Source organism: Archocentrus centrarchus, chromosome 14 (genome assembly GCF_007364275.1).
Source record: "Archocentrus centrarchus isolate MPI-CPG fArcCen1 chromosome 14, fArcCen1, whole genome shotgun sequence".
In the NCBI taxonomy this organism is placed as follows: Eukaryota; Metazoa; Chordata; class Actinopteri; order Cichliformes; family Cichlidae; genus Archocentrus; species Archocentrus centrarchus.
The window spans coordinates 19,841,403-19,867,241 of NC_044359.1; the positions used below are offsets into that span (position 1 = coordinate 19,841,403).

Consider the following 25,839-nt stretch of genomic DNA (forward strand, 5'->3'; position numbering starts at 1 on the left):
AATTGGACCAATTTATATGTTCTTGCAACAGGCTGCTACTAACAAAGTGCCTAAAGATACAATTTTATTTTTTTTGTTGCTGTTGTTGTCTGTTGTGTGTAGACACAACACTGGTTCATCCCTTGAGTAAGGGGCCTTTTTATGCTTGAATAGGCTAGTTTTAAGTGACTTAACAAAAATCTGACATTGAAAATAAATGAAAAAGCAGGTGATGTCCAAAGATAAACTTTGAAAGACCGTCAGAAGGCCTGGAGTACTGTTCCTCAAGACCACTTTTAAAATATAATGAAGGTCTGGCTATATAAATATATATTTAAAGAAGTGAGAGTTTTTCAATAGTTTCGCACAGTACTGTGCATACAAAAATAATTTTTTAAAAATGAAAATATTTTTTAAAACGACTACTTTTATTTTTTACTACTCGACAGTTCCTCAGGCTGATGGGTTTATTTTGAAAAATACAAAAGTATGCGAACCGGAAGCTTTACCGGTTCTTCTTGCGCCATGCGGCTTCGCGTCAAAGTTCCTCATAAACTAAGAGGATTACTCTGTGTCTCTGAGGGCTCTTGTTTCGGGACATCTATGTAACATGTATGACTATAGCATTGCCTGATCAAGTTAAAATATACTTTAAAAAAAGTCAAATTACTGTAAAGTTTAGAATTTTAGCGATTCAAGATTACTAATTTTCTGTTACCGGATTCGTACGGTGACGGCATGTTTGGTCCCCGAAATCTAGAGCAGAGTGGACACTCTCAACTTTTCATCTTCTCCTCCAATGACAACCTCTGTACTCTCCTCATCATCTCTCTTGGTCATTGATGAACGATGTGTTGATAATAGTACATACACTAAGGGCAAAGGCAGGCTTTGCAGATGAGATAGCATTAAGATACACGTTGAACGGTGGTGTAAATTAGCATGAAGGACGGGGTTAGCGGAGTTAGCTTTGATCAGCAGCTCCCCGAATTAACGTATGGTTGACACGTACAATCTCAGAGTTTACCTCGGAGCTCTCCACTAAGGTTTGTAATCTGAAATTACTGCACTTCGTTTATGTGTTCAGCGCTCTAAGTTAACGCACTCTGTAAGATCATTAAAACAGTAACTTTGAGTTATTTTTTTTAGCTAACTTTTTGTTAACAGCCTAGTTGTCTCTCATACCTGTTGGACTTTTTGCTCAACCTTTGGGCCTCCAGCTTACATGTGTCCTTTTGTTTAAAAGGGAAGGAAAACAAAAACAAAAACAGACGTTTAATTTCTGCACACAGAAGACATTTTGTCACCCTCTGCTGGTAATTTGTAAGCTGACAGAGGTCAGTGGTTAGTTACAGTAACAGTGTAGCCATGTTTCATCAGCTGGGGACGAGTCACCGCTGGGTCAAAGAACAGGACTGAGCTTTTATTTTGGTGAAACTGAATAAATTACAGGTAAAGTATGCATTTCCTCTCCACAGGAGTCACTTTTTTGAGATTTTGTTAAATCAAACGTAATGATTTTGTCCACATAGAAACCCATTCAGAGGGCCATTTTTATTAATTGCATGCATGTTGTCTTGGCTAAACCACTGATGAATAAATATAATATTTTAACTCTGACTCAAATGCAGAAGGTATGACAGTGCTGTAAGAGAGCTGCAATCCAAGCAGAACCATGGCTAGACACATCTTCCAAAGCCTGTCTTAATTTGGCTTTCCTGGTCATTGGTTCTAGTGGTCAGCGGTTTCCTTTCAGGACCATACTCCTAAAAGCAGTCAAATTATAGAAGAAACTAAAATAAAGTTAGAGAGGCACAGTTAAGATGGTTTGGACTCGTACAGAGGAGGGATAGTGGCTATACTGGACAAAGGATGTTGAATATGGAGCTGCCAGGCAGGAGAAAAAGAGGAAGACCACAGAGAAGTTTCGTGGGTGTAGTGAAGGAGGGCATGCAGAGGGTTGGTGTGACAGAAGAGCATGGTAAGGATAGGGTGAGATGGAGGCGGATGCAACCAGCCAAAAGACGAAGATCAAATGCAGTTTTGAAAAGACCAGCCCGTGTCCGTACAAGTGTTTCAATGTAGTCTGCAGATGTGCAAAATGGAGTTTATTGTGTACTGAGTGATACTCTGTGACAAATTATAGATAGACTGAACATTTATTTCAATTTGCATTGTTTTATGTCCCATGTGCAAAAGATGTCTGCAATGTGCTATATCACGCATAAATATAATCTGGCTATGGAACAAATTACTGTTATATTTTTACAAAGGTGCATTGTAATCACACACTAAAGAAGCATGCTTTCAGAAACTATTAGGGATGTGGAGGAAAAATCCATATAGCATATGTATATTTTGTAATGCACTGTATATTTTGTAATTTTGTAATATTGTGTTATAGTCATAGCTCTAATATCTCTGTATATTTGCAATTTGTATACTTGTATATTGTCTTATAGTTTTTATACTTACTTGTTTTTTTCTGTAAGCACGAAGTACCGCAGCAATTTCCTAATGCTGTGAACCTGTTCACCCATATGGCAATAAAACCTTCTGATTCTGATTCTGATTCTGATTCTATTGTGATGTTTTGTGTGTCGATATTGTATCGATACAGGGACACCAAATATTGATATTTAATTAAATAAATTGAAATGCCCTGGAAATATTGTGAACAAGAGTGCTCATCTCATGCACCACCATCCTGAGATAGCTGAGCAAACTTACATTAAATCAGCTCAACCAAAAAAAAAAAAAAAAAATACAATATCCAACACAAGTAAATAATAGGACAGCAACCTCCTTGCATCTACAAAAATAAATAAATAAAAATTTGTGGCTGCTTGGTGATAGTATTGAATTTTTTTTTCACATTCTGCAACTGATTGTAACTTGTTTTACCTAAATGGTTCCCCAGAGCTTGAGGGAGTTGCATAATCACCACCACTTTTTGGTCACAAGGCGATTGCACTGACAGTAGGCAACCTTTCTGCAAACAGTTATAGTCTGACTTGGACTGACTGCAATCACTCTCAGCGAGATTTCTGAAAGTTTGTTTCTGTTTTTTTCCCAGGTAGCTGACAGAAGGGAAGACCTCTTCTGACAACCATGGCGCCACATCCAGTAGTCCAGGCCATCATTGATCTCTCTTCAGGAGCCATAGGTAAATCAAGTGCCCTATTACTTAAAACTTTTCATACAGTAGGGCAATGTGCATCATATACACTATTTGATGTCTATAAAGCAATCACGCTGATTTTCTGGTGCTGAAAAAAAACCCAAAAAATGCATAATCATTTTGATGACTCCTGGCTTTTTCTGGCTCATTTGCTTCTGTTTTTATGTTGTGTTTTTAACTGCTCAGCAGATTGCATCTGTCTGCAAAGCCCTCTATCATTCTGATCTCTTGACAGCACGTATTAGTTGGCTTTGTGAAAAGTTTGACTTGCCTGTAGCTGCTCTCTCTATGTGCTGGTTCACATCTGTTATTTACTGTTTTCTTACTTTCATCCTCCCAGGGGGAGCTGCATGTGTCTTCAGCGGGCAGCCTCTAGACACAGTAAAGGTCAAAATGCAGACCTTTCCTACGCTGTACCGGGGTTTCATCCACTGTTTTGCATCTACTTACAAACAAGTGGGTCTGCGTGGGCTCTACCAGGGCACTACTCCGGCACTGATGGCCAATATTGCAGAGAATGCCGTGCTCTTCATGAGTTACGGTTTCTGTCAGCAGGTCATCCGCTTCACAGCCGGCCTGCACAGCGAGGCTGTGCTGAGGTAGCTGTTCTTCATGTTAACACAAAGCCAGCCGTGAGTGTGCGTGTCTGATCTCTAACTGCCCGCTGGTCTTTCTGTCTTTGTTAGTGACGTGCAAAAAGCCTGTGCTGGCTCAGTAGCGTCCATCTTCTCATCACTAGTGCTCTGCCCCACTGAGCTTGTCAAGTGTCGGCTACAAGCCATGCATGAAATGGAAACATCAGGGAAGATTGCCAGTACCCAAAAGTAAGTAAATCACCTAATAGTGTTAATAAGCTATTTTAGTGTCTTGTGCACTGACCAGCCATTCCCTCTACTGTGTCTGAAGCACTGTGTGGTCAGTGGTGAAATCCATTATCAAGAACGAGGGACCAGTGGGCTTCTTCCAGGGCTTAACCACCACCATAGCAAGAGAGGTCCCCGGTTACTTCTGCTTCTTCGGTGCCTACGAGCTCTGCCGCACAGCTTTTGCAGACTACATGAAATGTGACAAGGATAACATAGGTACCTCTAAGACTGTGATTATCAGGCTGTCCTAAAAGCTCCCTGAAAAGCCTTCAGCTGATCCAAAATGCTGCAGCTAGAGTACTGACAGGGACTAGAAAGAGAGAGCAGATTTCTCCCATATTGGCTTCTCTTCATTGGCTCCCTGTTAAATCTAGAATAGAATTTAAAATCCTTCTCCTCACCTACAAGGTCTTGAATACTCAGGCCCCATCTTATCTCAAAGACCTCATAGTACCATATCACCCCAATAGAGCACTTCGCTCTCAGACTGCTGGCTTACTTGTGGTTCCTAGGATACTTAAGAGTAGAATGGGAGGCAGAGCCTTCAGCTTTCAGGCCCCTCTTCTGTGGAACCAGCTTCCAGCTTGGATTCAGGAGACAGACGCCCTCTCTATTTTTAAGATTAGGCTTAAAACTTTCCTTTTTGAGCAAGCTTATAGTTAGGGCTGGATCAGGTGACCCTGAACCGTCCCTTAGTTATGCTGCGATAGGCCTAGGCTGCTGGGGGGTTCCCATAATGCACTGTTTCTTTTCATTCACCTTATTTACTTTGTTTATACTCCACTCTGCATTTAATCATTAATTGTTATTAATCTCTGGCTCTCATCCACAGCATGTCTTTTCTCTCCCTTCAGCCCAACCGGTCTCAGCAGATGACTGCCCCTCCCTGAGCCTGGTTCTGCTGGAGGTTTCTTCCTGTTAAAAGGGAGATTTTCCTTTCCACTGTCGCCAAGTGCTGCTCATAGGGGGTCATTTTGACTGTTGGGTTTTCTGTGTATTATTTTCGGGTCTTTACCCACAATACAAAGCACCTTGAGGCGACTGTTTGTTGTGATTTGGCGCTATATAAATAAAATTGAATTGAAATGAATTGAATTAGAATATCATGGAAAAGTTGATTAATTTCCATAATTCCATTCAAAATGTTAAACTTTCATAGATTATAGATTCAGGGCCCACAATTTAAACAATTTCAAGTATTTATTTGTTTATTTTTACATAATTTGGGCTTCCAGCTTCTTGAATCTTCTCTTTTTGATAATCCACTGAAGCCCACAGTCATCTCATTTGCTGGTGCATCTTCTCCTGCCACATTTTGTCCTTCCACTAGACTTTCCATTGATATGCTTGGACACAGCACTCAGTGAACAGCCAGCCTCCTTAGCTATGAAGTTTTGTGGCTTACCCATCCTATGGAGGATATCAATGATGGTCTTCTGGCCAGTTGTTAGGTCTGCAGTCTTCCCTATATTGAACCAGACTGAGACCTTTGAACCAAACTGAAGCAATTTAATGACACCTGGGGAGGTGCTTTGAGTTTAGTAGATGATTAGTGTGTCACACTCAGTTTAAAGCATTCATGCCTTGCAAAATTTGGGCTGATTTCTCCACAGTATTCTAATTTTTTGAAATCCTGTTTTCGTGGGTTTTATGAGCTGGAAGCCCAAATTATGTAACAATAAACAAATAAATACTTGAAATCATTTAAATTGTGGGCCCTGAATCTATAATCTATGAAAGTTTAACTTTTTGAATGGAATTATGTAAATTAATAAACTTTTCCATGATATTCTAATTTTTTGTAACGGGTCTGTACTTCTTCAGTCTTTTTCTAATTGTGCTGTCATGAACTTTAACATTTAACATGCTAACTTAGGCCTTTAGACTCTGCGATGTAGCTGTTGGGTTTTTTGCAGTTTCTCTGAGACATTTTCTGGGAAAATTGTGGCATTGTGTTTCCACCCACCTCAATGCTTCAGACCAGCAAACTTGATTTTATTTATAGAGGTGCTCACACCTACTGATAATCAATTAATGAAGTGCATGTGATTTGTAGTGCCTGGCTGCAACCTGCTCTCTTAATTTCTAAGGGTGTACCTAGGTTTTTACATGACTGCAGAGTCCTGTGAACACTCTTTCATGTGATTGTAGTTTGCATAGGCTCAGTGTGAATGTACTTATTCACTCAAAATTAGGGGTGGGACTCGGTTAAAAAATTTAATCTAATTAATTAGGAGCTTTGTAATTAATTAATCGAAATTAATCGCATTTTAATCACATTTCAATATTTAACATGATAAATATTAATTTAAGTTTGGTTGATGAATGAATCAATATACATAAGCTTAAACTTCCAAATATTGTTCATTTTCCCACCAGTCTACTACACAGACCAACGAAGGGTGGAAGTGCTCCTGTGATAAGCAAACTCCTGAAATTAAAGTTAAGCATCATAACTGGATAGTTTTATTCAACATTAATGTCTCACTTGTTATAGTTGGAAATTAATCATTCTCTCAGCTGTATTCCTTGATGTTGAAATGTGTTATGCTTGTTTTAACAGCTTATTTTGAATTAAAGACTTAAAATTAAACCACAAAAAGGAGAAAAAGTCCGTTCTCCGTTTAACAGCTGCTTTTACACAGCTGTGCTTCGCACTCACGGTTGCTAGGCGACATGAGCTACGCAGAGGTGAGGACAGCTGATATGAAGGCTAGCCGCTCACTTCCGGCCTTTGCGGTCTTCGTGGGCTACGTGGGCCAGGTCCTTCGAAGGATGCGGACCCTGAGTTTTTGACATCGTGCGTCGATATAATCTGTATGCCTGGAACTCGTGCACTAGGAAAAGTTCCACGGTGCAAAGTGCGATTAAAATGCGTTAAAATTTTTAATTCGTTATTTTTCCCGTAGTTAATTAATCGAAATTAACGCGTTAAAGTCCCACCCCTACTCAAAATAGCAAGAGGAAGTTTGAAAGTGTATAATTTGAGACAAAAAATACATCTTTTATTGTATTGTTTGCTAGACTCCTGTCAACAATAATGTGTGAGACTGAAATTAATAAAATTTTCCTTTAAAAAAATAGCATTAGCAATTAGCTAATACTGTTACCGGTATTGTACTTTAATGTTGATGTAAGACTAGTAGTTACTAATGAAATGTATCTAAAATATTTTCATTCGTCTCTGTTTGCTTGTACTTCCACACATTCTGTGTATGAAATCACTGGTTGCTGTGTATTTTGAAGGTGTGGCTCCAATTATGTTCAGCGGTGGTTTCGGAGGAGCGTGTCTGTGGTTGGTGGTCTACCCCATGGATTGTGTCAAATCTCGTATCCAGGTCATGTCTATGACAGGGAAACAGGCAGGATTTTTCAAAACCTTCATGACCATCACTCACACTGAAGGTAAGCAGATGATGGGATTTTCAGTATTTTCCAGTAACGTGTTTATAAAAGCAGCCTTGGTGAAAAGACTAAAGATAGCTGCAGTTCCAGTTATCCAACTGTAAACCCGGATGTTTCTGGTGTTTAGGTGTGAGGGCACTCTACTCTGGTCTTACCCCCACTATGGTCCGCACCTTCCCTGCTAATGGAGCACTGTTTCTGGGTTACGAGGCCAGCCGGAAGCTCCTGATGAAGCAGTTTGACAGCTAAAATGGTCCACATGCATAACGCAAATGAAAAAACGGTTAAGTATTATAGCCATATGACCTTACGTGTGGGATCTGAGATACTGCCACACATCCAATCTCCTTTGAGAGTGCAAAAACTCACTTTTGACATAGTGTTTACATCATAATATTAATCTGGTTCTTGGATATGAGTATTTTTAATTTTTTGATTTTTAATACTCCCAAAAACACCAAAATGCCAAGTATGTAAAAAAACGATACACTCATCGGCCACTTTGTTAGGTACACCTGTTCAACTGCTCGTTAACCCAAATATCTAATCAGCCAATCACATGGACGCAACTCAGTCCATTTAGGCATGTAGATATGGTCAAGTCAACCTGCTGAAGTTCAAACTGAGCGTCGGAATGATGGAAGGAGGGAAATTTTCATCATGGATGTGCGGCCGACAAGTCTGCAGCAACTATGTGATGCTTTCATGTCAATGTGCACCAAAATCTCTGAGGAATGTTTCCAGCACCTTTTTGAATCTGTGTGATGAAGAATGAAGGCAGCTCTGAAGGCCAAAGGAGTCCAACACAGTACTAGCAAGGTGTTCCTAATAAAGTGTCTCATGAACATTATCTGTAGCACAGTATTGAGCAAGCAGCCTCTCTATGAGGAACTACCTATTTCATTTAACTTACTTAAAGCATGGTGTAATGACTACAATAATGTTTTCATTGTGGAATGAAAACATGGCAGCTATGTGTCCACCTCTGTTTTGGGTCACATCTTGGTTTTATTTGGGCAAGTCTGCCTACAAATTCTGCTGCTTTCAAAAGAAACCTCAATCTGCCAGCCAGTGTTATAAATCTGAACCTGATTTTTCTTTTTTTATTATCCTCGTCATACTATATTCCACTCCTGTTGTGATTCTCTAGTAATTTGAGACCCGCAACAATCTTTTTCATATTTCTTGTATAACCCTTTTATTTTTCTTGTATGCCATTGTGGAAGAACTGCCTGATTGTGTGACATTTTCCACCACTCCCCACCAGTAGATATTTTATCCAGAAAGTGCTAACAATTTCAGATAACACTGAAATATTTGTAGATCATTTCTGATATTTATTGTGCTAATATGGCCCACATTAAAGGTGTCAATGAAGAATCAATTTGTCCCGTATTTTATTTTCCTCTGAAGGTTATTACATTACACAATTAATAATAAAAAACAAATCCCAATTATTTTTTATAAAAATGGTAAACACAACAAAATAATACTAAAACTATAGCTGCAGTTTTTTAAAAAACCAGTTTATTTAAAACTGGACATCTATTTAGCATAAATCATTTTTAACATGTATGTTTTGTTACAGTCTAAAATGCATAACAATGAATTTAAGTTTTCTGGTAATATATGAAGCATGAAATACAAAAAAAAAAATTCTTTAGTTAAACAGTGCAACTTCAAAGAGATTGTTTTATGCAGATGTACCCAGTTTATCCTCAGTCTTCCAGCAGGGGGCGCTCGTCAACTGTCAGGCACTCAGAGTGGCTGCAGATTAAAATTAATAAATAAGTAAATAATCCAGAGAGGGCAGAAGAAGTCTGGATTCTCTCTACATACACCTGAGAAGTAAGTGAATTTGTAATTATTTTTACCTATTATTTTTTTAAGGAGAGTTCAGCTTTAAAGCACTTCTTTGTTGCAGGTTCCACACAGACAGCCAAAGAGCCCGTTGATCATCTGTATGGCGCAGAGAATCGCCTGCAGGCAGCTTGTGGCCAGCAGAGTACCGAACAGTCCGATGTTGAACTGCACGATGTTCTTGGGCTCTGTGCACAGCCCCCAGAGTTTATTGTCTGTCAGGTAATTGTAGCCACTGTGCAAGAGAGATTTATAAATGAGTTAGAATGTAGGAACGTATCAAACGTGCCATGAGGAAGTCGCTCCTGTGCTTTACCCTGTGCGTTCTTTAAAAGGTGTCGTCCAGAGCAGTACAGTTTTGCAGAGGGGCCCATTTTGCAAACCAAGCGCTGCAACAACTAAGCTGTACAGGGCACCAGCAACACCCACTGCAGCAAAGGCAATTGATAAGAACATCTGTGGAAAGAGTAAATAATAAAGGTCAAATGAATTTCTGGTGCAGTTTAAGATATTTGCTTTTTTTTTAAACCTCATGTTTTTATATAAATGAATCATTTAGGGAGGAGCAGGCTCTCAGTTGTCTAGTGACATTTTTTCATGTTTTTCTTTCAGTGTTTACTTTTCCCACAGACTACAGATTAACTTAAGATTAGATGCAGGCAAAAGCAAACATACTGAAACAGATTTGTTGGTCATGTGTTAGTTCACCTTTTCTACTTCTGTAGCAGACTCAGCTCATTAACATGACTACATTTCAAGTTTTGATTTTATTCAAATGTATATCAGTTGCACTGAGAATCCAAACAGATTTCACTAATCATTTTCCTGTGTCTTCAACCTTTAAATATTCTCTTAAGATCAAGAAAGGACAACCCTGAAAACAACATCATGTCTAATTGAATTAGGATGACTGTCTAAATAAATTAGAAGCAGAAAAAGGCATGCTGTTGCAGCCTGCAAGCACTTCCTTTTTGAAAACTGAATAACATCCCTAAAACTTGAATTTAGCCTAAATATAACACTGGAGAAAAACAAATGGCTGAACAATACAGTGAAAATAAAGTCTTATTATTAATTAAGAATGACTTCTGGCCAGTTTCTGACACACATTGGGGTCACATGGTGGTATATTCTATGTGGGGCTTTACCATTTCAGTCCCATCAGCATGCTGATACTTTAAATTTAATGTGTGGTTTATGTTATTAATCCTTAAACTCCACCAAGCCTCAGTAATTGAGCACCTGAAACATCTTTCTGTACTCATGCTGGACTCACCCCACAGCGATTTCCGCAGCAACCCTGTTTGCCAGTTAAATGAATGTACAATGCTGGTAGCAACACCTGTAGCAAGACAAAGGAGGTGACGGCACATGATATTCACTTCATAGTTAGTGGAATATGTTAAAAGACTTTGTAAACACGTAAACGTGAATCTTTGTGCATGTTTTGAGAAACAGTGCGCAGCAACTGCGAATTTTGAACTTTGCTCACACTCATTTAGGGTGTGTCTCATGCAAATATCACACAGTGTGAAAAGAGTCTTAAAACACAAAACTAATATTCAGAAAAGGCTAGATAGCTGCTGCACAGATTGATCAAATCCAATAAACAATATCAAGTGTTTTTATTTCCTTTTTTTATGCATAAAGGTAATTTTTTTTTTTTTTTTTTTGAGGCTCCACATTTTCAGAAAAGAAGTCACAGCGCCGCCCTTCAGTGACAGACTGGAAAAAGAGACCACTCACCATTACACCCCCTCCAACGAGTCCCCCCATGTATTTCACCTCCTCGGTAATATGTCCATCTTTGGCGTAGCTTGTGTCGGCATCAGGGAAGAACAGCACGATGTTACAGATAATAGATATCAGAGCTAAAGGGTACAGACTAACGGCAATGAAACGGGAACATTTTCCGGTACACATGTCCGCAGAGAGAGAGTTACTAACTTAGTAGCAAAGTTTCAGCTCAGGTGCTTCTTGCTCCTGGAAAGAGGTTTCACTTCAAAGTGAGCGGAGATTCAGAGTGGGAAGAGCAAGTAATCAGTGGGAGGGAGGTTAGGGCATGGGAGGTATAGTGGCAGGTCGTGATAGCAGTGGAAAAAGGGTCTGGGATTGGCTGCGGAAGTATGTGTGACTCATGTCATGCAAGTATAGAGTCACAAAGCTGGTTTTGTTCATGGGTTGGACGTGATAAGATAACCGCGTTTTTGTTTAATTATATGACTGCATTCGGGTCACCTGAGTCACTCATGTTGGTGCTGATCGTGTCACTGCTGAGAAATAAGCTGAATGATCGGGCCTCAAACATGCTTATTAGGATTAAATACAAGTGAGTTTCTTGTATGTTGCTAGAATACATAACAGCCATGACTAGGTTATCATTAGTGTGAGAGACCTGTTTAAAACCAGTGTAAGATATATCCTGGAGATATGGAGGAGGTAGAGCAGGTCATCTACTAATTGGAAGGTTGCTGGTTCGATCCCCGGCTACATCAGCTTGCTCACTTGGCGTTCATCGGAGTGTGATTGTGTGTGAATGTTAGATAGAAAGCAGTTAGATGTAGAAAGTGCTTGTATGAATGGGCGAATGAGACGTGCTATGTGAGAAGCAGTCAGTTTACCACTGTTATTGTGTAATCACAGCACTATGCTTTTCTGCTGCTATGGCAACACACTAAGTCGGCGAGAGATCGATATGCCACTGACAACTACGGGAAAACTCTGTTAAATGATTGATTAAACACTAACTGGTCATTATTTAGTTGCTCAGGTGAGCCTATGGCTGCAGTAGTGATGTTTAAATCATTAAACCGATGAGAGAGAGAGAGAGAAGAGCTCATGCTGCCAAAAACATGTCGTCTCTGAGCAACACTGAGGGGAGAGGCAGGATGACTCAACCATCGTAAAGGTTGTAAATATTAGATCTGGGCTTCCCCTCCTCACCGGAAGAATAGTATTACTTTGAGTGCTGTAGGTCGTAGTTTGATTATTCTTTGTAGAAGCAGTGCAAACTTTGAAGCTTGCAAATGCAAATGAACTCATATTAATCCATAATACATGTAATAAGAAAGTTTGCATGGTGTACCATAATTAATTTCTACTCTCAAATATCACTCCAGTAATATTAGTATATTTTCTAGGGAATAAAATGATGAAACACAACACCCGTCTGTAGCAGTGGATCAGAAGCTTTTATTTTGAAGTAGTTTATTTCAAATTGACTCTATGATTAGCACAAATCATTTCTAATGCTGTACTCTTTTCACAGTGCACACTAATATGCATTTGTAATATCAGCAACAAGCATCTTGAAATACACACAATTATGAAAATATATAACACATATAACAATGTTTTCAGTGCAAGCATTTGCTACAGATGTGCTTAAGGCGGGAACACTTCTTTCAGACTTCTCTTCAGATGTGAATGCAAACGTTCGAATGCCTCCTGAACCACAAACTCACGGTTCCTGTAAGTTAAAAGAACAAACATCAATCAAAATGAGAGGGCCACTGGTGATTATAACCTATGTAAAATATCAGTGTGTGACCTTTTTTTTGTGTCACCTCTTTCTTGTTGCACGTTCCAAACACGGTGCCAATGAGGCCATTGATTATCTGCATGGCAAGGAGCAACCCCTGCAGGCAGCTGGCTATGAGCAGAGTAAGAAACAGCGCGGTGTTGAACAGCACCACATTCTTTGGCTCTTTGCACTCCGCCCACGACTTGAGGTTAGTCAGGTAGGTCGAATTACTGTGTAAAGGGAAGAGGCTCATGAGCAACCAGAACTTATCTAACAAGTGTCAGTTGTTGCTGTTTCTGCTTGTCACCTGCTTTGGAAAAGTCTCTTCCAGTCGCCGCTGTCATTTTTGCAGAGTGGCCCATTTGTCAAGCCAAGTAATGCCGCAATGAAGCTGTACACAGCACCCGCCACGCCCAGTGCAGCAAATATAATTGAGAGGAACATCTGCCAGAGTTAAATGAAAAGTCATAAGAATTTCTATTGTAGTTTGAGACATTGAACATTAACACTGAATTCTATATTAAGCTGTTCTTAATATTTCACCTTTGTTCTTCTAACATTTGTGGGACACCATCGGTAAAAGTGTTATTTATGAGTTTAAGAAAGAAAGGCAAATCAGATGTCCAATGCCATTTCTATCTCCTAGCACCTTCCTTACCTCCTTCTATTGCATTGTATATTGACAAAACTACAGGCTGATGCTCCAACATATCTCTACTTCTTCTTCTTCTTCTTTCAGCTGCTCTGTTTAGGGGTCACCATAGCAGATCACCTGCCTCCATCTCACCCTATTCCTAGCATCCTCCTCTGTCACACCAACCCTTTGCCATGTCCTCCTTAACTACATTCACAAACCTCCTGAGCTTTCCTCCTGCCTGCCAGCTCTGTCTTCAACATCCTTTGTCCAGTGAATCCACTCTCCCTCCACTGTCCAAACCATCCCAGCTTTGCTCTCTAACTTTGATGTACCCTCTGATGTACTCATTTCTCCCAAAAATTAGTAATACTTTATATTCAAGATTCACATTCTGTTATTTAAAGGCAAACAGCTTTAACGTGTTTTCAGCAAATGCATAGACAAAAAAGAAATGCATGTCATGATATGTTTTGGTTTTGCTTTTTCTGTCTTTGAATTGTTCTAATCAGGACATAAAACGTCTGTAATCGCTACTGTAATATGTATCTTGGCATACTGTAACTACTGCAAACAACAGCCTTAAAAAAAAGCTAATTTAAATAAATGTTTATATTTAAAATAATTCAGTTAGTTTGTTTAAACTCATTTTCAAAGGCCTTTTGTAAAGGCTCTGAAGCTAAAAAAGAAGAAATAAAATGTGGTACTCATGGTTATATGTTGTCTTATCTCAAAAGGTTGTAAATGTTGTGCAATAGTGATACAGCACCAAATATATTTCTTCTTTTTGGCCAAGTGGTTCTCAGCTTGACTGGCCACCTGTAAACGCTTTAGTGTGAACTGAATATTTCCGCTATAATGTCCTTCCTCATGCTGCCGTCTTTTACCAAAGTGATGCATTTACATGATGCCATCCCTTGATGCTCCCGCCACCATGCTTCACCTCTAAGTTGGTGTCTTTCTAATTGCAAGTATCAACCAATTGTAGTTGTCCCCATGTGCAGTTGCAAACTGTCCCCTGTTGTTGTTTCTTCTGTTGTAGTTTTTGCTGAAAGGCCTTTAATATTTTGTGGTTATAGGACTTTCTTTGATCTTTATGTAGATACTTTTAAGTTACTTCCATGCCAGTTCTTCCTGAACTTGGAAATAATAGTTTGACTATTTCCTTTACCAGGCTCTGAAATGTACCTGCCACCCGGACTTACTCACCCCCAAGCGATTTGCGCAGCACCCGTGTTCTCCAGTCAAGTGAATGGAAAGTGCTGACATGAGGACCTGTGGTGCAACACAACAGTTAAACTTCTTTACGTGATCTTTAAAACATGTTAAAAGGCATTTCAAAGGTTAGTTGAGTACAGTCACTGGGAGAGTCAGCCTTCAAATAACAGCAAACCTGTTATTAAAAGTTTGGGACTTTGCTTAAGTCTGAATAAGATGTGCCTTCATCCAAAAAAATTTAAGGGCTTCTAGACTAAACAAATTCCAGATTGTTTTTCTTTTTTTTACCAAAACACAAAATCTGTACTTGGAGCAAGCAAGTCTGCAAAACCAGTAAACATTCATGTTTGACCTGAGCTTTTATAGAATATCTTAAAAGGTTTACACCATTTATTACACTTGAGTCCCACCATCACATAATACTAATTAAAAAAAAAAAAAAGACTTGATCCCAAGCTTTTAATTCAACATATTAGAGAAGAGAAAACTCACCAATAAACCTCCTCCAATGACTCCCCCCATGTATTTCACCTCCTCAGTGATGTGTTGCTCTTTCACATACTTGATGTTCAGGTCGGGAAAGAACAGCACAATGTTGCAGATGATGGACAGAAGCACCATTGGGTACAGAGTAATAGCGATGATACGGGAGCATCTTCCAGTGCACATGTTGTCACAGTGAACAATAACTAACTGTGGTTAAAAGCTTTCTGTTCACTTTTTTTTTAGCTCACATCCTTCCTGTTTTTTTTTCTTTCTTTTTTTTTTTTTAAAGCAAAAATGCCTCCCATACGAACCCGAACAAAAATGTGAACTGTATTTGCATTTTTGGCTTAATACTGTTACTGTAATAGGGAACTGGTTGGAGTGGTTTTGAGCCCAAACTGTCTGAATGTATTTATCAAACATCCTTCCCCTGGTAGAGAATAAAATTTTTATGAGCTGTCTTCAAAATTGGAGCTGTCTCACAGCACAAATTTTGACTTGTTTCAGCTGGAAAATCACATGTTTATGATGCATTATGTTGCAGCCATTATGGTTGCATCATAATGATGATGGTTCACCTTTGAAACTGTTTGAATTGTTGTTCTTATAAGTGTTGTTGTAATTTATGTACAACCTGCAGTCTTTATCTGTTTTGTTGTGGATCTAGTTACCGTACCTGGTTTCAGTACCAGAAAAATGTTATAAGGAATTAACTTCATTTTAAAAAAAAAATCTTCCCCACCTATGATGTAACATCTGTCGTCTCGCTGTCTTTCATATCTTTCTTTTGGTTTATTTGAAATGATATTCAGTACAGATATATCTGTTACAGACTGCAACCAATGAGGCAACAGCAGCTCAGTGAAGACCTCTGAGCCACTAACAGATGTTGGTGTTGCTAAGCAGACTGATGTTCTACAGCATATTAAAAACTAGGATTCATTTCAGCCTGTCTGATTTCCTCCATCGCAAAAAAAGTGGGCTACTATTGAGCACGAACCTCCTGGGATTAAAATTGACTGCATTATGATTAAAAACAGACTTCTGTCTACATTCTGTCACACTGGGGGAGTTTCTCTGTGCTCTCCTTTAATTGGAATTCCAGATATGTGAGCGGGCTACAAGCAGGACTTATAACATCACGTGTTTTGGAAAACCGGACAACTGGAAGCCTTCAGTACACATCCACATATAATTCCCTCTCTTATGCAGAGCTCAGCTATAAAATGAAACATATTTGCATTTTATTTCTTCCAGAGCCTTTAGTGGAGCACGAGTAGATATGAGGAAACTAATTTCCATATTAACTGAACTGAACACACAACTGTTTGAAACTCAGTCTGAATTCAAGGCGAATATTAATAACTATATTAAATATAACTCTGATTTTATTCCAGAAGCATCCCATTATTATAGTAGAGCCTGTTTACTATCCAAACAAATACAAAAGATAGACGACTTTTTTCCTCATTCATTCATTTAATCAATTTATTTTTTTGAACTGTGGTCAGAGATTAAACATCCGGCTCTTTGTCCTGTTTGGACTCCGCTGTAAATATTGGGAAACCTTTGGACCACTCCCCCTGTTGCTGTTGATCGTTCCTGGCTCCAGCTGACCCACCATGGCCACGTCGCCCGTCAAAGATTTCCTTGTAACTTACTTAATGCCACAAAAATGCTACGAGGAGTTTTTCCTGAACTTTCACTTGCACGGTGAGGCTCCCGGCTGTGACATTTCCAACTCTGCGGGAGAAATGTGTTTTTTTTTTAAAAAAAAAGAAAAAGAAAAGAAAGAAATGTCCACCAAGAATGCAAACTTATTTGGAGATCTAACACTGAGATCCCTGTGCTGTGACCCGATTGATGAGTTTTCGTTTTTGTTACAGTGCCATGCCTAAAGTTCGTACTAAACAAAGCCGCCGGATTTTGGATCATACTGGACACATTTCTGGGTAAGACGCCTTGATTTAATCACGTGACGGCAGCGGCAGCCTGTACCAGTAGTAGTGGTAGTTTCACACGTGTGAGGCATTTAAAATCAAAACAAACAAAAGAAGACATATTAATATAATCACAACCCCACTAACCTCCCTTTACACTATAACCATAAGGCATAATAATCAAATCATCACCCCGAGGTGCTCTTATTTATTTAAGACTCCTTGGTTACCAGTGCAGGTAACATCTGGTCTGGTGGTGAAGCCGCTGCATTAACATGTCATCTGCATGCAGACTGTCGACGGGAAACTGATACATGTCACAGGACAATGCACATAAATGTTTGCATATTTATGTGGTTGTTATGAACTACGTAGCTTTTTTTTTTGTTTGTTTGTTTTTTGGATAGTTTCAAATCGGAGTTGGTTACAGCCAGCTACACTGCAGGACATTTTCTGTCCCATCCATACATCAAAATCCTAACAGTTTAGTGTGTAAATTGCATTTGTCCTGAGACAAAATGTAAACCTAGCTGTTGAAAAAGTGGTTCCAGTATATTATTTTAAATACAAAATAGCTCTTAAAAACCTCACAAGATGTGTCACTCAGTGCAAACCTGTAACCCTCATTACTGTACCAAAAATTCATTTCAGTGTTTTCTTCCTACATTTCTCCTTGGCTTTCACAGTCTGTTACATTCCGCAGCTCACATGTTTATCTGAGTAAACATTATAACACTAGCACTGATTCGCAACCCTGTTACATACACATGTTAGAACATATAAAATATTCTTAAATATTTCTTTGGTCCTGAGCATTAATTTGTCACATGTATGTCATAATCTAAAATGAAAAATCATTTATCCATTTGACCCTTAGTTTAATTTTAACCCTGTTACCATATCATTATTTTTTTTTTTTTTTTTTTATAATTCAAAGTTTTAGTAAGTTTTATCCTTGCATGAAGTAACACAAACCTCATAACTCAAAACCAAAAGTAAAAAAAAAAAGAGGCAGGAACAGCAATTCACATATTACAACAACATGGATCTGCAAATGGAGGATAAGTTACCATCAAGGGCAATGTCCGGGTGCACATCATAAATATCTTCACTTGTTCTTGCTGTTTCCTTGTAGTATGTATATACCAAAACTGTCCCATTGTTCATTTCTTATATCATCCTGTGCATTCAGTCCTGCGAACATTTTTTCACATGCAACAGTTTCCATCTACCATATCATTCTTAATGAAATAATCATGGGGGGGGTTTAGCTCACAAGGGTTAAATCTTTTTGTCTTTGTAATAGTTTGAATTGTTATATGAATAGTGTATTTGAACAAAAATTTGGAAATAAATCCTGAAATTACTAAAAATTTAAAAAATATATATTTAAAAATGTGTGACTATTGAAAAACAGAAAATGATAAAATAAAGAGTCTGTTTATTTATTTATACAAGTTTGGAAGCCTAAATTGTCCTCCAATTTTAGAATGACCCAGACTAACTCACGCGTTTGACCTGTAATGAGTTCCCATCTCTGTCTAATTTGTGTTGGTCCAGATATGGACTGTTTCCCCCTCTTGGCAACTAAATCTCACCTCCTTGTCTGTTATTTCCATGCAGCACAACTGCCTCAGTTAATGAAGATATTATGGGGAGGAAGTGCAGAAGGTCTGAGTCTTACCGCCTTCCTTTTGCAGCTTTATGCTTTCTCATGTCCTGTTGTGTATGCTATGGCCAACAACTTCCCACTTTTGTAAGTAGGCTAACTAACAGGTATCATTATTAGTAGTATTTTCTATTTGTAAGATGCTGAAGGGTGCAACAACATGCAATTACATGCTCAAGTTCAAGCAGCATGGCAGCTTTTTTCTGTTTTTTCATCATGCGCAAATGCAGTGAAGTGTTTGCTTAAGCTGTTGTGGAAACGTCCACTGAGTAAATGTAAAAATATTAAGGCACAGCCCAAAGTCTTTCAAGTTCAAAGATAGTGAGTCCATACACTGCAGTTACTGTAATCTGAGCAGAGAAGTATTAAAAACAAAACAAACATTTTGCACCCAATTTTTCTTAGCTTGATTACAACGTGCTTTACTTCAACTGTTCATCAGTGCCTGGGCTGATAGGCTCTTCACGCTGGCCCCAACAGCAGCGATTGTCTTCCTCATCCTGCATTATCGCGGTGATACCATCCAAGGTGAGCACAGGCATCTGCAGATTTTGCAAAAGCACAGTACAAAGAGCAGTCCAACATGGCATAGCTTCACCAAGGCTGGCACTTCCCTCCACACTAATAGATGAATTGAACTGTTTGTAATAACTTCAAGACAGTGTCTCCCATTTTTTTCAATTTGAAACTGATTTTGTGGAGATATAACACACAGTTGCTAATTTTGCTCTCTTTCTCAGTGATAAAGAATTGTTTAAAACACTCCCTGGCTCCAGATCTGGATCTGGATCAATTCCTAAAGTTAATCAATGTTGGGCCAAGGAGCAGCAACAGGATAAGGCATGACATTTATGATTTGAATGTCACACTAGTGGTATTCTCCAGGACTTTGCTGCTTCAGCTGCTTCTTCACAGAAGTGAACTTTGTGTGACATTATAAGGAATCATCTACAGGAAACATTATAGATATTTTTCAGTTACATGCACCAGTCACACTAGGTCTGAATACAAACAAAAAGCAACTCTGTGGATTTTTTTCAGTAATCTAGAGTTTCACAGAGTATCCTGTATCTGTCATATCTGAAGATGTTACATCTGATCATGGAAAAGCAACACTGTGATGTGGATTGTGGGTTTGGAAAAAGTCCCTCCAGTACATTTATGTTTCAGGTTGGCTATGTTGTCATGCAGCACCACCTTGTGGTGTGTTTTCATTCTGCTTTCATATTGCCAAAGCTTGTTGGTAGAATAATTACATTTCTCTAAAACATAATGGCAAAGAGGTTTTAATTAGAGGTGAAAATAATTTTTCATTTTGTCAGCTGTGGATTCTGCAAGTAACCCTCTGATGAACAATGGTGACAAATGTTTAGGTTTTTTTTGTGGGTTATATCAGTTTTTAATGTCTATACATCTTATATAATCCTGGTTTATGTCTATGTTGCAGGAATCCTGCTCCTCTTTTCCTTCAGTGGTATAATGCTCCTCCTGCGCTCCTATGCAGCTGCAGCAGTCATCTCAGCGATACAGGCCTCCAGTTTGGCAGCTTTAATTGCAAGCAAGGTAATAATAACTTTATTTGTATATGTATGTGCTTCACAATTTGGATAAAAACACATTAAAAACAGAGGTGGACAGTAACGATGTACAAATACTTCATTATTGTACTTAAGTAGATTTTTCAGGTATTTGTACTTTACTTGAGTATTTATGTTTCTGACAACTTTTTACTTTTACTCCCTGCATTTTTACACAAGTATCTGTACTTTCTACTTCTTACATTTTCAAAACAAGCTCGTTACTTTAGGTTTAATGCATCTGAGAAACGTTTGCATTTCCGGTCAGTGCGGGAGCAGGCTTTTTATCGGAAGTCGCAACAAGAGGGTGGGGGGAACGACAGACATCCCACACGGTAGAGGGAGAGGCTCCTGCAGCGCTCGCTCGGAGACCGGAAAGAGCCAGAGGAAGTTGCGCTTTACATAGAGGTTGCGCGCCGGTGTCCGTCGAGTCGCGTTTCCCCATCAGATACTGTTTCCCCACCGTCTACTCGCCGCTCCGCGCTGCCCAAGCGCCGCCCACGCGGCAAAAAGCGGTATCTGATGGCTGTCATTCGGTTATCAGTTACCGTTCCCCCAGTTTATTATAGGGGGAACGGTATCTGATGGGTGACATAAAGCCATCACATACCGTTCCCCCGGTAATAAACTGGGGGAACGGTAACTGATGACCCAGTGACCGCCATCAGATACCGCTTTATGGCGCTTGGGCGGCGCGGAGCGGCGAGGAGACGGTAGGGAAACAGTATCTGATGGGGAAACGCGACTCGACGGAACAGCGGAACGGTGAGGAAAATAAATGACAGAAAACGTAAAGGACAAAAAAGTGTCTGCAGTTTGTCACACAGTTTGTCTGCAGCTAAAAGAACAGCTGCTGTATTTTAAGGGAGAGCAAAAAATGAGCGATAACTTCACTCAGATGGAGAAAGATGTAAGAAAGAGGTAGAAACGTCCTCCAAGGAGCTACTTTTACTTTCTTACTTTGAGTAGATTTCAGAGCCTTTACTTTTTTACTTTTTCTTGAGTACAGAAGTTGAACCAGTACTTCAACTTTTACCAGAGTAGTTTTTAACACAAGTACTTGTACTTCTACTTAAGTACAGAACGTCAGTACTTTGGCTACTTCTGATTAAAAATAAGTGTGCATGCACACACATGGAAACACGGAGTCAAACACATGGTCTTTCATTCAGTCCTGCATTCACACTCTTACACGCACATTAGGAGAACAAAAGGACACAAGTAACGGGCGAAAGATTGAAGTGACACAAACCTATAAAAATGAGTTTTTAAAACAAACCACAGATTCAGCCGAGCTGAGAGGCTGAGGAAGGCTGTTTCAAAGTTTGGGAGCTACAACCTCAAAAGTGCGATCACCTCTAGTTTTAAAGGAAGAGTGTGGAACAATTTAAAGACCCTGATCAGATGATCGAAGAGGCTGGCTGCAGTTATAAGGTCTCAGTAGCTCTGCTATATACACAGGAGCCTGCCCACGTAGGGCTTTATATGTTATTAATAAAAAGGTAGCACCTTATTAACTTGTGTCTGCAGTTTGATTTCTGAGCTGTTCTATAATCTATATGATCAGTGAGCTGTAAACTTTATTTTTAAAAGTGCTTCCTGAACTTATTTGGTGGGTTTATTATTTACAGGCTCTCCAGCTGGCAACAAACTACCGCAATGGCCACACAGGTCAACTATCCATTCTATCAGTGATACTGTCATTTGCAGGGTCTCTGGCTGTGGCCTTTGTTTCTTTACAGGTATGCAGTCAGGAATTACACACATATATATATAAACTTGTATAACCACATAGTTTTGGCTATACTAACTGGAACTACTTGAAACTTTTTTTCTTGTAGGAAGCTGGAAACTATCCTGTGAGTTTGTCACATATACTGTCAGCCTGTCTCAGCTGTGTCCTCCTGGCTCAGGTCCTCTCCTCCAAGACCAGCACTATCAGCACTACGAAGAAGACAGAGTAGAGGGAGAAGGATGGTGATGCTGCCTGTTCTGTCATGCAAACATTTTGTGATATCTTCTTTAGGTTCCTTTGTATCAAGAGAATAAAAAGTGTTTTGTTGCCCTCTGGGGATTTAAATGAAATGACTTTATTCTTAGAGAAACGTGTTTTAGTGTGTCAGCAACTATCGAATAAGACGCTCAGGTCTTGATTGTATTTGAATTCTTCTGGCTGCTCCGTGTTTGCCTGTCCAGCCATTTCAAATTTAAGTGAACATCAGCTTTAATGACAGGTTAGGCAAAGCAAACTTAACTGAGTTAATTATAAATTATAAGCTATAAATGTGCAGTCATGCATCAGACTGGAACATATACAGAAGCTTTCGTCAGAATATAACTTATTAGTTCCTCCTGTGAGGTTAAAGTAAAGTTCCACTAATGACGCGTCAAAGTCACAGATTTTCTGTTTCTTCCTTCTTTTTTTTTTTTTTCAAATGGAAATGTGGAACTTTTGTGATAGCCTTTGGTCTTCCTGTTGGCATCACACATGATGACTTTTGATATTTTTTTATCATCTAAGTTTGATTGTCTTTCCTTGACCTCTTCCTCAGGTTGCTTTCTGGAGGATTTTTACCCAGCGCCCTTTTACACACGAGCACTGGTACAGTCAATCTCAGAGGGTACCTAAGGAGCTGCGCGCATGTCTGTGTTTGTATATTATCATATTTGTATAATGTAATATTTAATGGTTACATTTTTCTTCCCATTAAACGTTAGCTCAGACTGTGGTGTGCTACTTATATAGCTCACATTGTGGAGTAGTATAACCTGTTTAATTCCAGCCTCTATGTTTTATCTATACAAAACAGAACATTAGACAAAAACCTGTTGTAAATAAAATTTCATAATACTTGTTTATGAGATTCCTTACTTTAGTATCTGTTTAAATGTGCTGTGGGTTGAATTTTATTTAAAATTTGAGAGCCACTCGTCATTTCTTTATCATTTCAAACTTTGCCTTTGGCTGCTTTTTCACTCATTTTCATTTTCATTTTCAGGTGTTTGTTAAGTAACTTAACACTGACCTATGACACTTTCACATGTAAAAAAAAAAAAAAAAAGGCACCTAACTCAGAGGATGAACCAGTGTTGTGGCTACGCATAACAGACAGCTTAGCAAAGAACCAATTTTAAATTGTATCTTTATGCACTTTGCTACTAACAAAGTGTCACAAAACCATAATTTGTTCCCATTTGTTCAGTTGAATTTATGAAAAACGCCAAAGATACAGTGTAAAGGAGGAGGCACCTTGGTGTGGAGCAGATTCCTCCTCCGTGAGAAGGAATAACAATAATGAGGGGCTGACTTGGCTGGCTACAATCTCAACAGGCTGGTCCTGTCAGAACCGATGGCTCAGTCTGAAATGAACCCACTGTCCACTCTGTAGTTGTTGTGATTGTCCACTTATTTATTTATTGCAGGTTTAATCCACAAATATACATCCAGGTGATAATTGTGGGGAATGAGGAAGAAGGTGGAGTTGACTATGTGATATTGGGTGAAATGATGTAAGATGGAGTGAGGTGGTGTGGTTTAGTCTCATGGCCGCACACCACTAACCCAGCATGAAAGAGGAGAAAGAAAGTCCGCACAGGAATAAACATCTGCTGATCGTCTCCGCGAACAGCTCCGACTGACTTCCGCTCCTCTCCCTTCTGCCCGATGAGGAGACGGACTCAGAATCTTCTGATTGGTGCAGGGGGATGGGCCGCTTTGACGTTGGTTGGGGGGGTAGTACTGCCGCTATTTAGTCCACAGCATGTAAGGCAATGGCTGACTGGATGGCCTTTTGTACAGACAGCATTAAAGGAGCTGTCACCTTCAGTCACCTTTATACCAAAGGTGCTTCTGATCTGTGTGTAAATAATTCTCTCTACTTCCTCCAGTTTGCAGTTGGAGTCATATTACAATGCAGGTTCACACGGGTGACTTTCTGAACTGCAAGCAGAGTTAACACTGATTTCCAGTTGAAGGTGTAGCTAACATCCAGTCATGCACAAAGAAAGTCATGCCAGTAAAAAAAAAAAATTTTTTTGATTCTATTTAATATCCAATAATAAGCAAGGATGTGAAACTAACACCCCCTCAGTGTCAGCTACACTTTATTTAGTGCCAATTAGAAAATGTTATCATGCTTCTTCATACTGCATTTTAAGTCACGCGTCAAACAGTATAATGTCATTTAAGAAATTCATCCTGCACTTTCTGTTCTCTAGCAGCTGGTGGGGAAGTGCATCACTTGGCCAATTTTTAACTGAAGTGGTGAGAAGATGACTTCAGTTCATATGAGGAAAAGAAACTCGAGGTACCCACTGCTTAACTGTGTAAAATCTTGAAAATGCACCAAAAGTATTCACTCAGCTGCTTTCACATGCATATGAACTTGAGTGACATCCCATGCAGGCCAGTCAAGTTTTTCCACACCAAATTCACTCATCCATGTCTTTATGCACCTTGCTTTGTGCACTGATGTGCAGTCATGTTGGAACAAGAAGGGGCCATCCACAAACTGTTCCCACAAAGTTGGGAGCATGAAACTGTCCAAAATGTCTTGGTGTGCTGAAGCATTAAGAGTTCCTTTCATTGGAACTAAGGGGCTGGGCCCAACTCCTGAAAAACAACCCCACACCATAATCCCCCCTCCACTAAACTTCACACTTGGCACAATGCAGTCAGACAAGTACTGTTCTCATGGCAACCACCACACCCAGACCCATCCATCAGACTGCCACACAAAGAAGTGTGATTCATCACAACAGAGAACATGTTTCCACTGCTCTGGAGCCCAGCGTGTCCAACGTTTTGTATTGTGCTTGGTGATGTAAGGCTTGGATGCAGCTGCTTGGCCATGGAAACCCATTCCATGAAGCTCTCCATGCTCTGTTCTTGAGCTAATTTGAAGGCCACATGAAGTTTGGAGGGCTGTAGTGACTGACTCCGCAGAAAGTTGGCACCTCTGTACACTGCTCCTCAGCATCCCCTGACCCCTCTGTGATTTTATGTGGTCTGCAACTTCGTAGCTGAGTTGCTGTTGTTTCCACTCGCTTTCACTGAGCTCCTGAGAGCGACCCATTCTTTCACAATTGTTTGTAGAAGCAGTCTGCATGCCTAGATGCTTGGTTTATACACTTGTGGACATGGAAGAGATTTCAATTTGGATGGGTGAGTGAATACTTTTAGCAATATAGTGTATCAAAGTGCTGCCAGACATTAGCAGTAAAGTTTGAATATAATATGATAGAAAATTGCATTTTCCACCCATAGGAAACAAAGTGAGTAATCATCACACAGCTGGATAATAAAACTCTGAGTTTATTTGCGCTTCATTTCCATTTCACATATTAAAGGATCATGTTAGGAAGTACATTTTCTCACATTCATGAAATGATGCCGTTCATAGCACTCAACTCTTAGAACTGTCATAAGGTTTAAATGTTGGCAAATGAGTTGAACATTTTTCAAACTAAAGTGTCAATACAAAAATCAGTTCCTACATATA

At 39.4% G+C, this 25,839-nt stretch overlaps 4 protein-coding genes across 7 annotated transcripts; 2 read left to right on the forward strand and 2 right to left on the reverse strand.

The window, feature by feature from the left end:
* The first annotated feature begins 778 nt into the window (after positions 1 to 778).
* Positions 779 to 8,811, forward strand: slc25a15b (solute carrier family 25 member 15b). Of its 3 annotated transcripts, none has more exons than XM_030747034.1 (7): positions 779 to 1,025; positions 3,056 to 3,145; positions 3,501 to 3,759; positions 3,847 to 3,984; positions 4,067 to 4,242; positions 7,273 to 7,431; positions 7,559 to 8,811. In XM_030747034.1, the coding sequence occupies exons 2-7, from the start codon at positions 3,091 to 3,093 to the stop codon at positions 7,678 to 7,680; spliced, it is 909 nt and encodes a 302-aa protein (XP_030602894.1). In that variant the 5' UTR covers positions 779 to 1,025; positions 3,056 to 3,090; the 3' UTR covers positions 7,681 to 8,811. The 3 variants fall into 3 exon arrangements, with proteins under 3 accessions (XP_030602894.1, XP_030602895.1, XP_030602896.1); XM_030747035.1 differs by having other exon boundaries at positions 3,060 to 3,145; XM_030747036.1 differs by lacking the exon at positions 779 to 1,025 and adding an exon at positions 1,328 to 1,431.
* On the reverse strand, positions 8,811 to 11,332 carry tm4sf21a (transmembrane 4 L six family member 21a). The gene is made up of 5 exons (XM_030747037.1): positions 11,038 to 11,332; positions 10,568 to 10,633; positions 9,608 to 9,747; positions 9,306 to 9,526; positions 8,811 to 9,198 (listed from the first exon to the last, which is right to left on the reverse strand). The coding sequence occupies exons 1-4, from the start codon at positions 11,212 to 11,214 to the stop codon at positions 9,334 to 9,336; spliced, it is 576 nt and encodes a 191-aa protein (XP_030602897.1). The 5' UTR covers positions 11,215 to 11,332; the 3' UTR covers positions 8,811 to 9,198; positions 9,306 to 9,333.
* Positions 11,333 to 12,472: 1,140 nt separating this feature from the next.
* Positions 12,473 to 15,351, reverse strand: LOC115792338 (transmembrane 4 L6 family member 1-like). Its single transcript, XM_030746824.1, has 5 exons — positions 15,159 to 15,351; positions 14,658 to 14,723; positions 13,122 to 13,258; positions 12,858 to 13,044; positions 12,473 to 12,760 (listed from the first exon to the last, which is right to left on the reverse strand). The coding sequence occupies exons 1-5, from the start codon at positions 15,333 to 15,335 to the stop codon at positions 12,752 to 12,754; spliced, it is 576 nt and encodes a 191-aa protein (XP_030602684.1). The 5' UTR covers positions 15,336 to 15,351; the 3' UTR covers positions 12,473 to 12,751.
* A 1,380-nt stretch (positions 15,352 to 16,731) lies between these two features.
* Positions 16,732 to 23,165, forward strand: LOC115792339 (mannose-P-dolichol utilization defect 1 protein-like). 2 transcript variants are annotated; one of them, XM_030746826.1, is made up of 8 exons: positions 16,732 to 16,865; positions 17,039 to 17,104; positions 18,716 to 18,848; positions 19,204 to 19,289; positions 20,209 to 20,324; positions 21,970 to 22,080; positions 22,180 to 22,315; positions 22,891 to 23,165. In XM_030746826.1, exons 1-7 carry the CDS (start codon positions 16,775 to 16,777, stop codon positions 22,300 to 22,302), a joined length of 726 nt encoding a protein of 241 aa, XP_030602686.1. In that variant the 5' UTR covers positions 16,732 to 16,774; the 3' UTR covers positions 22,303 to 22,315; positions 22,891 to 23,165. The 2 variants fall into 2 exon arrangements, with proteins under 2 accessions (XP_030602686.1, XP_030602685.1); XM_030746825.1 differs by having other exon boundaries at positions 22,180 to 23,165.
* The last annotated feature ends 2,674 nt before the right edge of the window (positions 23,166 to 25,839 follow it).

Bases quoted from the DNA above. Each gene is read 5' to 3' on its own strand.
- slc25a15b (XM_030747034.1), top strand. From the start codon at position 3,091: ATGGCGCCACATCCAGTAGTCCAGGCCATCATTGATCTCTCTTCAGGA. The intron at 3,760-3,846 runs GTAGCTGTTCTT...TGTCTTTGTTAG, and splicing joins CACAGCGAGGCTGTGCTGAG to TGACGTGCAAAAAGCCTGTG. The intron at 3,985-4,066 runs GTAAGTAAATCA...CTGTGTCTGAAG, and splicing joins AAGATTGCCAGTACCCAAAA to CACTGTGTGGTCAGTGGTGA.
- tm4sf21a (XM_030747037.1), bottom strand. From the start codon at position 11,214: ATGTGTACCGGAAAATGTTCCCGTTTCATTGCCGTTAGTCTGTACCCT. The intron at 9,748-10,567 runs GTGAGTCCAGCA...CTCTTTCCACAG, and splicing joins GCTGCGGAAATCGCTGTGGG to ATGTTCTTATCAATTGCCTT. The intron at 9,527-9,607 runs GTAAAGCACAGG...TCTCTTGCACAG, and splicing joins CCTTTTAAAGAACGCACAGG to TGGCTACAATTACCTGACAG.
- LOC115792338 (XM_030746824.1), bottom strand. From the start codon at position 15,335: ATGTGCACTGGAAGATGCTCCCGTATCATCGCTATTACTCTGTACCCA. The intron at 14,724-15,158 runs GTGAGTTTTCTC...GTTGCACCACAG, and splicing joins TCATTGGAGGAGGTTTATTG to GTCCTCATGTCAGCACTTTC. The intron at 13,045-13,121 runs GTGACAAGCAGA...CCCTTTACACAG, and splicing joins AAGAGACTTTTCCAAAGCAG to TAATTCGACCTACCTGACTA.
- LOC115792339 (XM_030746825.1), top strand. From the start codon at position 16,775: ATGGCCACGTCGCCCGTCAAAGATTTCCTTGTAACTTACTTAATGCCA. The intron at 19,290-20,208 runs GTGAGCACAGGC...TCTATGTTGCAG, and splicing joins TCGCGGTGATACCATCCAAG to GAATCCTGCTCCTCTTTTCC. The intron at 20,325-21,969 runs GTAATAATAACT...TATTATTTACAG, and splicing joins CAGCTTTAATTGCAAGCAAG to GCTCTCCAGCTGGCAACAAA.